The sequence below is a fragment of the Octopus bimaculoides genome, chromosome 10, assembly GCF_001194135.2.
Source record: "Octopus bimaculoides isolate UCB-OBI-ISO-001 chromosome 10, ASM119413v2, whole genome shotgun sequence".
In the NCBI taxonomy this organism is placed as follows: domain Eukaryota; kingdom Metazoa; phylum Mollusca; class Cephalopoda; order Octopoda; family Octopodidae; genus Octopus; species Octopus bimaculoides.
This window is the reverse complement of record NC_068990.1, coordinates 942,619-953,394: the sequence shown is the minus strand read 5'-3', so window position 1 is coordinate 953,394 and position 10,776 is coordinate 942,619. Positions and strand designations below refer to the sequence as shown.

Genomic DNA, 10,776 nt, shown 5'->3' with positions numbered 1-10,776 from the left:
TTGTGTATGTGTGTGTGTGTGTATATATATATATATATATATATATATATATTTATGCGTATTGCTATCCATCTGTTTATACATACTCACACAATCAGATGTTTTTGGACATATACACACACACAGATATATAGTTGCAATTAATTTTCTTGTTAAATTTTCCTTTCTGGTTATTACCAAGAGGAAAAAACTCTTGGACAAAAGAGCCAGTGTTCATATTAAGTGTGCTAATGGCTATTTACCATTAGCAATCTTTGATAGATGAGAGATGTTTTCTTGTATGGGTTTGAGCTTAGAGACAGTACAATGTTAGCAGTCCTTCACATCAATAAACAACTGTTTGTTGCAGCAATAATACCCATTCATAAGACACCACTTTGATGCTATTGAAAGTTGCGGTAGCTTGCTGAGTCCATAGAGAACGGCTTACAAGTTGAAGGGTTGACAGTTTCAAAGTGAAATGGCTACTGTTGTTCGATACAGCACATGAATAAGTATTCCTAACTTTGCAGCTGAAGGGCAGGGGTCTTAGATATAAGCCGTTGATTGTATCTTCAGATTTTCTTTGGACTGAATAACATTTGTGCGCTCTTTGTTGTTTTTCAAACGAAGTTGACTCCATTAACTTTTGCCTCTTCACAGTAATTGAGGGTTTATGTTTGGAATTGTTCTCCTAGTCCAGCTTTTTTCCACAGGTGCCAGTCCCAGACCACTTGCCTAGTTATATGGCTTGTGTCAGGGCTGGATTATTACTCATAGAGGCCCTAAGCACTTAAAAGATTTTGGTACCCCCATACATATGTAATTGAAAATATAAACAATTGCAAGCCACAAAATAATTTTTTATCTTTCAAAATGAAACAAAAGATGGAAAATAATGTTTATTTTGGTATGCTTCCACTTTATTTGTATTTGAAAAGTTTTCTTCTACTTTTTTAATTGTAGAATCTTTGGTGATCCTCAAAATTAATCTTATGTAACACATCTGCTTCTATACTTAGTAGAGATAAGGCATCCTCAATATTATTTTAGAAAGTTTGAAGTGATTTCTTTTGTGCTGTAAGCCATTTACCATTTCTCTGGTGCCCTACTTCCCTTGATGCCCTAAGCATATGCTGATTATTGCTTAATGGTTAATCTGGTGTTGGTTAGTTTATTTGTGGGTACAATATTCTTCTAGGTGAATATGGCAGTTGTGTGAAGTTTATGATGAATCACTGAAAGTACATGTGGTAATTAAGGTGTTAAAACTAAAAATGCCAAATAGGTTTTTGGGACTTAAAAGGTTAAGCTTAGAAATATACAAGAACCACATTTGGGGCTTACATATGTATATTTACCTTATTTTATTTTTTGTTTTTCATCTGCTAGAATGAAGATTATGCAGAATATTGGGATCTCTTTTGTGAAGATGGGCAAATATGAAGAAGCTGTTGGATCATTTGAACACATTATGAATGAATCTCCAAGTTTCAAAACTGGATTTAACTTGATTCTTTGCCATTACGCTTTGGATGATCGAGAGAAAATGAAAAGATCCTTTGAACAGTTATTGAACATCGATATCAAGTTTGATGATGAAGACAAGTACCAGCCAGGTGTAAGTGAGATCCAGTTTATTATTTCTTTGTGAAAATATCGTTATCAGTTCATTAAAATGGTTGACACCTCTGAAAGTCATGTCTATTTCTCTTTTATATTCTATAAAAATAGGACCTCCCCACCTATTTTTGTGATTATTAGCAGACTTCTTAACCATTCAGCCATATTGAGGCCAAAAGTAACTAACATACAACTAATTAAAAATCATAACTGTTAATTAGAAGTGAATATAACTTGGTTGTATGTATCATGCTTTCCTTAATTGTTTTAGGTTCTTACATGGTCACAAGCAGACATACATACCTCCTCAGCCCTCTTACTCTTTGATCCAGTGCTACATTGAGGATAAGACAGCAGGAGGTAGGGTGGGTTGAACCAGCACCCAGCTGGTACTCCTTTTTAACAGAGTAGACTGGACTGGCATGAAAGGAAGTGCCTTGCTCAAGGACACAGTACTGCCCAGTTCAGCAATTGAACTCAGGACTTCATGATCATGCGACCAACACTCTGACTACATTTATGTGAAGGGTTTTCTAGTTTTGGTCACTCGCAAGCAAGAATGACTTGGTGACACATACCATGCTTTTGCTAATTGTTTTAGGTGCCTATATAGTCATAAATAGATATAGACACCCTCTCAGTTTTCTTCTTCTTTCTTGACCCTGGAGAACATCCAGGATGTGACAGTCAGAGGGAGAGAGAGGGCTGCATCAGCAGTCAGATGGCACCCGTTTTCATTCGAGCAGATTGAAGCAACATGAAATGAAATGCCTTTCTCAAGGACATAACTTGTTGCCAGGTCTTGGAATCGAACCTATAACCTTATAATCATGAGCCCAGCACCCTGACCACTTTCATGTAGAAGATTTTCTGACTTTGTTCTGATTTGAACGTTTGAAAACTGTTTTCTATCTTCCATTAAGTTTCCAAAGTTGATAGAATTCATACCAGTAATACAGCAGGCAAAGCCAGTTGATTGTAACACTCTGTTTCTTGCAGAAAACAGTATTATACCTAATCAAATAGATTGGTATTAGTTTCAATTTTTTTCCAAAAATAAACAAATAACATTGTGACAATATTAGAAATCAATATTCCTTTTTCCTCTACCCACCTCCCAAAAAAAAAAAAAAAGTTAGAAGGTTACCCTGAATTGATAAAGTGCGTTGTAGTATTTAGTTATGCACCTTTAAATACTGAATTCAAATACCCACCCCAGGTCGATTTTTTTTCTACTCTTCTGGATCTGATAAAAAAAAACAAACAAATTATTCAGTCAAACACTGGTTTTAATTAAATCAACAACTCCTACCCCTTCATTCCCCTCTCCTACCCCTTCCATTCCTCTCTCCTCCCCCTCCCCCACTTTGTAGCTTTGTGCTGAATTTAGAAATCAATTTTTTATTTTTCTATCAGATCAATCATTAAGTAACAGTTATATATATATTTTTAAAGTATTTTGTTTTTTAATAGTTTGAAATTTCATAATGATAAAATGAAGATATGGCTGGGGCTGTGGTCTGATGAGATGCTGAGAAGAGATACAGAAATGGGTGATTCTGAAATTAAAATTGAATCAGAATTCAATAAAAAGCCGAGTCTTTTATCAATGCAAATTTAAATTTTAATTTTAATTGAGTTTCAATTCTATTTTTGTTCATAATTATTTATTTTTGTTTTCCATATTCTATTCTCATCAATCGAAGAAAGCCAAATAGCAGGACTTGCTTGACGAGGTTCTTGTCAAGGATAGCAGCATGCAACCTTATTCCTCACTGAAGTGGGCTACTATAGTTTCCCTGCAAAAAGATAGTACCCTATTTCTTGCAGAAGATTATTTTAGAACCTGAACAGCTAGAAGGGCTGCTAGAAAAATAGCAATGGTATTTGAGCATAGCTGAAGGTGACTGTGGTCAACAAATGACCACAGATAAAACCCTTCTGTTGGCAAAAGATTTTTTGGTCCCTACTCCAATCAGGTGAAGTGTAGAGGTTAATGGGTGTTTTGCTTGTGACTCTGAGATACTTGCTGAAGATACAGAATGTTTCCTTACATTTACCATTTGGCTAAAGGTGTAGGCATGGCTGTGTGGTAAGAAGTTTGCCTCCTAACCACATAGTTCTGGGTTTGGTCCCACATCATGGAACCTTGGGAAAGTGCTTTCTACTGTAGCCTTGGACTGACCAATACCTAGTGAGTGAATTTGATAGATGGAATCTAAAAGAAGTCCATTGTGTGTGTGTGTGTGTGCATGCATGCATGTGTATATGTTTGTTCCCCATCACTGCTTGACAACCAATGCTAGTGTGCTTATGTCCCCACAACTTAGCAGTTCACTAAAAGTGTCTGATAAATTAAGTACCAGACTTAAAAGAAATGTACTGGGGTCAATTGATTTAACTAAAGTTTATTCAAGGCAGTGCCCCAGCGTGGCCACAGTCTAATGACTGAAACAAGTAAATGAATATCTGTAAATGTTGTCATGGTTTTTGGTATTAAGAGAAATAGCTGGCCATATCTGTGAGAAGCCCTTGCAGTTTCTATATGGAGCAAAGCATCTCTGATATTTATTTAACCTTCTGTATGGCACATAGTTCAGTGGTTAGAGCGTTGGGCTCAAAGTCATGTGGTAGTGAGTTCAATTCCCAGACTGAACTGTGTTTTGTGTTCTTGAGCAAGACACTTTATTTCACATTGCCCCAGTTCACTCAGCTGTAGAAATGAGTTGTGACGTCACTGGTGTCAAGGTGTATCGTCGGCTTTTGCCTTTCACTTGAATAACATTAGTGGCATGGAGAGGGGAGGCTGCTATCAATGGGTGACTGCTGGTTTTCCATAAAACAATCTTACCCAGACTTGTGCCTCAAGGGGTAAATTTCTAGGTGCAATACCATGGTCATTCATGGCTGAAGAATATCTTCTTCTGTTTTTATAAGACATCTTACTAAAAAAAAAACTCAGTCCTTCACAAAATTAAAATATGAAATTATACAATTTGATAGAAATCCATATTGGAGACAGGCTAAAAAGTTTGCTTCACAAACACATAGTTTCAGGTTCAATCTCACTGCAAGGCATCTTGGGGGCAAGTGTCTTCTAATAAAGTCCTGGACTTATCAAAGCCTTGTGAGTGGATTTGGCAGGCGGAAACTGAAAGACATTAAAACAATGATGATTCACAGTTAAAATCTATTGTTAGCATCACCACATCACAAACGACTGCGTCTTGGGGACCTACTGGTTCCATATTATTGGTTTTCTGTTAGCTGCACTTAACAATCTCGAGTCATGCTCTTGCTTGATGAGGCTGGGGTCATCCAAATTTAGTGACACCAGAGATGTCATCATGCATAGAGCCAACCAGGTCCACAAGAACTCTCCATCGCTGGTGTTCCTATGCCATTCCTTCTGCATCCTCCAAGATGGTGATGAGCTTCTGGAGATCCTTCCTAATCATGTCCAGCCATCTGGTGTGGGGCCTGTCACAAGGCCTCATGAGGGTCCATTATTTGTTTGTTCATTTTATGTCCATTTTTTTTTTTATTCTCGTCTCAGTTGGGAGGTGGAGCTGGAAGTATTTGTTAGTATTTTTAAGGCTGCATGCTCTTTCTGTTGCCAATCCTTCCCCGTTTTGCAAGATGGTTATTCTTGTACAAAGAGTTATGAGACATAATGTATTCTGGTAATGCAAATATGACGAAACTGTTCTTCTCTCAAGCAATCTCATGTAAGATGTGGAATTGATAACTCTTATGCATGCGTGTGTATGCACACACAGACTCACACAAACACAAATACATCCTCACACATGCTCACACACACACACACACACACATACACACACACACACGATGGGTTTCTATCAATTTTTTCCTCAAGGCATTGGTTGGCTTGAGGCTACATTAGAAGATACTTGCCTAAGGTGTTGTACAGTGAGACTGATCCTGAGGGCCAATGGTTGCAAAGCAGACTTCTCAAACACACCACCATGCCTTTTAAAATGAATATTAATTTTCTTCTAATGAAAGATTATGGAATAAAAGAAAATGAGAAAAAAACATACAAAAAGTGAAAGGTGTCAACCACCCTTAATGACCAGCAATAATTAGATAATTAAAATGCTGAACTTGTTAAAAGGCATCTTGCTTTCTTTCTTGCACCATCTTAACATCCTTAATTACATTTCAGCAAAATGTGAGATTGTTTTGTTAAAATGATCAGATCTGCATATGAATTGTTGAAGCTATACAATTGCTTTCACAGCCAGATTCCCTTGCTAACAGTTAACCATCTTGTTAAGGGGAGAGAGACAGAGAGAGGGAGAGACTTATCTGGGAAACATTGAGGAAACTGAGTAACACCTCTTAATGGTGAACACAAACAATTATACAAATGAAATTAAACAAATCAAATCACTAGGGAAGAATTCTCTCGAGTATATTCTTCACAAAAACATTTTAGTAATGTTGTTAGGCAAATGACATCATCTGCAGGCATATGTTAAAGCTGAAGTCAAACACCTGAAAGAGTTAGAGTAGCTCTTTAAAACACACGTTAGGCGTTTTTCTTTTATTCTTTTACTTGTTTCAGTCATTTGACTGTGGCCATGCTGGAGCATCGCCTTAAATGGCTATAGTTGAAGAAATTGAACCCTTGACTTATTCTTTGTAAGCTTAGTATTTATTCTATTGGTCTCTTTTGCCAAACTGCTAAGTTACGGGGACATAAACACACCAGGATCGGTTGTCAAGCAATGGCAGAGAGACAAACACATACACTTGCAACAAGCTTTGGTCAGCCATGCTAGCATGGAAGGCGGACGCTAAACGATAATGATGATTATTTATATATAGGCTTCTTTAAGTTTCCACCTACAAAATCCACTTACAAAATTTTGGTTGACCTGAGTCTATTGTAGAAGACACTTGCACAAGGTGCCATGCAGTAAGACTGAACCCAGAACTGTGTGATTGGGAAACAAACTTTTCACCACATAGCCATACCTGCCCCTATTCTGTTTGTTTATTTTTTAAAAACTTATTTAAGTTGACACCTTTCACTGTCGCATATTACAATTCATCATCAATTCTGTTGTGAAGATATTGCCAATCTCTTAAATATGATACAACTCTCATTTTATAAAATCACCTCCACAATAAGTGTAGCAGCTTCTTTATTTCATATAGCTGTGAAATATTTACTTACTAATTCTTTTGTTCTGTTGTTGTTTTTTTCCCCCCTGAAAACATTCGTTACAGTACATAGTGGTGCACAAACCATAATTAATTCATGACAGAGTAATTTCTTTATCTCTGTTCCCTCTGGGTGTTTAATTTTTCAGCTATACTTAACTGTGTGTATCTATTATAAATATATATGTATATTACTGTTTAGATGCTGCTTCAGCGATTCACTGATACAATGAGGTATTCATTTGTTATCTGGGGAAAATTTAGTATGTCTCTCACATACTGTTATCATAAGAAGTCAATATAATTATTGTTGGAACTCATTATCGTTAGTAATTGGCTTTTTATTTTGGTCACAATTTATCATTATCATTATATCTTGGGAGAAAACAGGGGATCTGTTTTGACATTAGAAATGGTTACTGATATATATATATATATATATATATATATATATATATATATATATATATTTACATCATAAATGATATGAATCATTTTCATTTTCAAAACATACTTAACCCATTTCTGTATCCTTTTCTTTTTTGTATTTCTTTTATTGTGATAATGGAAGATTAAGAAATTTATTGTTGGAAGGTTGTTGCCATCTTTCATTGTTATTTTCGGTATTTAGCAAATCTTATAATAATGATTTCTTACTTTTGCTTATGATCTCCAATTAAGAAAGGAGACATGTGACAATCAAGGATGCACGATGGCTGTGCATAAGCAGTGGGACTATTTATTCACATATTGTGAGTTCAAACTTGTTGCTGTGGTTTTATTGTTTGGGGGCAAGTACATATTGTGCCATTAAAAAGTTAGCATTTCTTTACACTTTTATTTGAAATAAAACAGCATTTGTGTGTGTGTGTGTGTGTTGTTGTTGTTGTTGTTGTTGTCTGGTGAAAGTGTGTTCAGTAGTTGCATAGCTTTCCATTGCCAACATCTCATTGCAGTGATACGTTTATGTATATCATTAGGTGGTGTGAAATGCTCTATGTCTGAAGATGATCTTGTATGAGCATTACTAGAAAACAAATGAATCAGACAGCTCAGAGTAAAGGGTTAAGTGTTTCAAGAACTCTATTATATCAAAACCTTTATGTAATTAGTTCTGTATCTGGATACTTGTTTTTTTTTGTTTTTTCTTTACCATTTACCATATTTTTTGCAGGCAAGTCATCGTATTATATAGTGTAAACATATAGTGTAAACATTCAAACATCGTCACTATCTTTCCCAATCCTGCTGAGTTTCACATGGAATTTTTGGTCTGAAAAATTCAACTTGTCTGCTAGAAAACTGGTGCTTAGGGAGGAAATGGCAGAGACCTTAATTCTTCAGAACCTCCATAACTAATATAGTGAAGGGACAAAGCTCAAATCAGAGACCTGGCTTGAATGCTTGAGACAGAGTTAATTCTGCTGAAGGTGCCAAAGGCCTAGGGTGGGAGCGATTAACCAAAACCAAGAAACAAATTAATTTCCCATGCAAAAACTCAGAATGTAAAGAGCTGGAATAAATCCCACAAGGCATGTTATCCAACATTCTAATATATATGCACGGGCAACCTTTTCCAAGAGGTGGGCCACATAAGACATGACTCTTCATCAGGTGAACTGCACTACTGACAAAAGTCAAGGTAATTTTTTGCTAGGTGTGCCATTTAGAATGTCCCATGAGCTTCAGTTTGCACATGACTCTTCTAATAGTTTTGTTGATCCATCCCACTGGATTCCTCATTCTTTTCATTGATTCTGAAAGAACAAAACATAGAGTAGAAGAAGAAGAAAGTGCCAATGGTGTACATTTGTTTAAGGTGGATCTCAACTTGCCAGAAAGTGACCCACACCCTTGGTTTCGTGACCTTCCTCTGCGGCACATATAGAATGAGACATGCATGGTCGCTCCTTGTCATGGTGGAGGGGCTTGCATTGACTGGTGACTCTGAGAGCAGTGCCGTCAGGAATTTTAAACTCCGGGTCAGCCCACCCACAAAACATATTATCAGACAATGATTTAGCAGGCTTGTTAGGTTGTCAAATAGAATGTCCCACAGTAATTGTTTTGATTCTCTACACTCCAATCTCACCAAGGTCAACTTTGCTTAGATTTTTTCAGGGTCAGTAAAATTGTTGTAATCCAATGTTGGACTGTTATGACATCCACTCTCGTACAGCAGTATAGACAAGTAAGACACGACTATCTATGACCGACTACCCTGACTGCTCGACATCACAGTATTTGTAATGACTAGCACATACCACTTGTCATGTGGGTGGGGTGTTCCATTATTACTTTTACCCCCATAACATCTCCCCTCTGAAGTTTTCTTTTTTATTTCTTAGGGCGTGTAATTTTATTTCTTTTTATTAGCACCCCCACCTCACTTTTTTTTTTCATATAGTTACACATTTAATATTTTGTTTTGCATCCTCTTCCAGGAACTCTGTACATTTTCTTTTTCTTTCACTTGTGTGTCTGGGTTCAGTTATTTGTAGCGGTGTTGGTACTTGAAAAATATCATATAACCATTCCGTTGGTTCTTCCATTCTCTTGTGTTCGCTCTCAATGAATCTTTGTTTTATTGATTCATGTTTCTCTTGTATACCTCTTTTCTTCCTTTTACCAAGTATAGCATTTTACCTATGCGTTTGGTAATCACACTATTTTCCCAACTTTGTATTCTGTTTTTATATGCCCTAACAAATACATTTTCACCAATTTTGAAATATCTTGCTGTATTATCCATTGCAACTTTTCTTTTCTTACTAGGTAGTAATTTGTCAAAGACTGATTTTATTTTCTTTGCAAACATCAGCTCCGCGGGTGACATAGCTGCTGGTGTATTTAGATTTAGTGTCACACAGTATACTCTTGAAAATTGTTGTAGAGCTACCTCATCCCTGACTTCCTTTTTCGACTTTCTTTGGGCTCTCTTGAATGTATCAACAAAGTGTTCTGTCATAGTTACATGTTTTACAGCGAATGTTTTACAAAACTTTTTAAACTCAAAAGACAAAGTGTGTTCCATTGTCAGACATTATGGTGTCTGGGATGCCAAATCTTGCAAACAGCTCTTGTAGAAAGTTTGTCGTAGTTGAGGTGGTTGGCTTTTTACACTTACAAATTTCTGGTCATTTAGAGACACTATCTATTACTACTAAGTAGTATGAACCATTTAAGAGACCAACAAATTCAATGTGTAGTCTTGACCACAGAGCATCTACTTTTGGCCAACGTTCACTTTTTATGCTCCTACACCATAATCCTTTGCATCTGTAGCCAATATAATATCCAGCTTCAGATCAGAATGCATTAACAATAAGTTTGATGTTAAAATGCTCTTTGGTTTGTCAAATGCCTTCTGGCACTTAGCAGTCCAGCACAATTTTGCATTTATCTTTAACAGATCATTGAGCGGGGCCCTTACATTGTGTATATTGGGAATATAAATGACAATGATGATGATGGCTATTAGGAATTCTTTTAAAAAAATTAGAATATGATTTTGTGTATTGTTGAAGTATAACCAGTTTATTGCGGATAAATTTTACCATCAAAATCATATATGAACTCCATATGACCATATGGACTCCGGTAGAGAACTTCTAGTTTAAAGTGAAGAAGAGTTGCTCTCCATCAACCTCACGCTCTAATCTGTGACCATCTTCAATCTGATGGCGAGACCGGGTCGCAGATTTGGATTCAGTAGATGACCAAGATGTCTTACTTACCTCATCTTGCTCTTTGCACCCACCCCCCACTACGCATTGCTGCTGCTGCCTTTCTCTCCTTTGAACCATAATGGTTTCTTCTTTAGGGTTTGCCAGATCCAGTCTTCACATGCATACATGGACAAGACCTAATTTGCCAAGAGTTATGATGATATGAGGATTATGAAGGTACCCTCTGCTGTAGCATCAACATCACTGGTGTTCAGCTGTAGTGACTTGGCTGTTGGTTCATCCTGCCAGTTCT

General features: G+C 36.6%; 1 protein-coding gene across 1 annotated transcript in view; it reads left to right on the top strand.

Moving 5' to 3' along the window:
- LOC106867348 (intraflagellar transport protein 88 homolog) overlaps window positions 1-10,776 on the top strand; it is a 100,442-nt gene that overhangs the window by 32,549 nt on the left and 57,117 nt on the right. Inside the window, exon 10 of the mRNA XM_014912200.2 lies at window positions 1,372-1,600. Coding sequence (XP_014767686.1) covers window positions 1,372-1,600 — 229 coding nt within the window. The remainder of the gene's footprint in view (window positions 1-1,371; window positions 1,601-10,776) is intronic.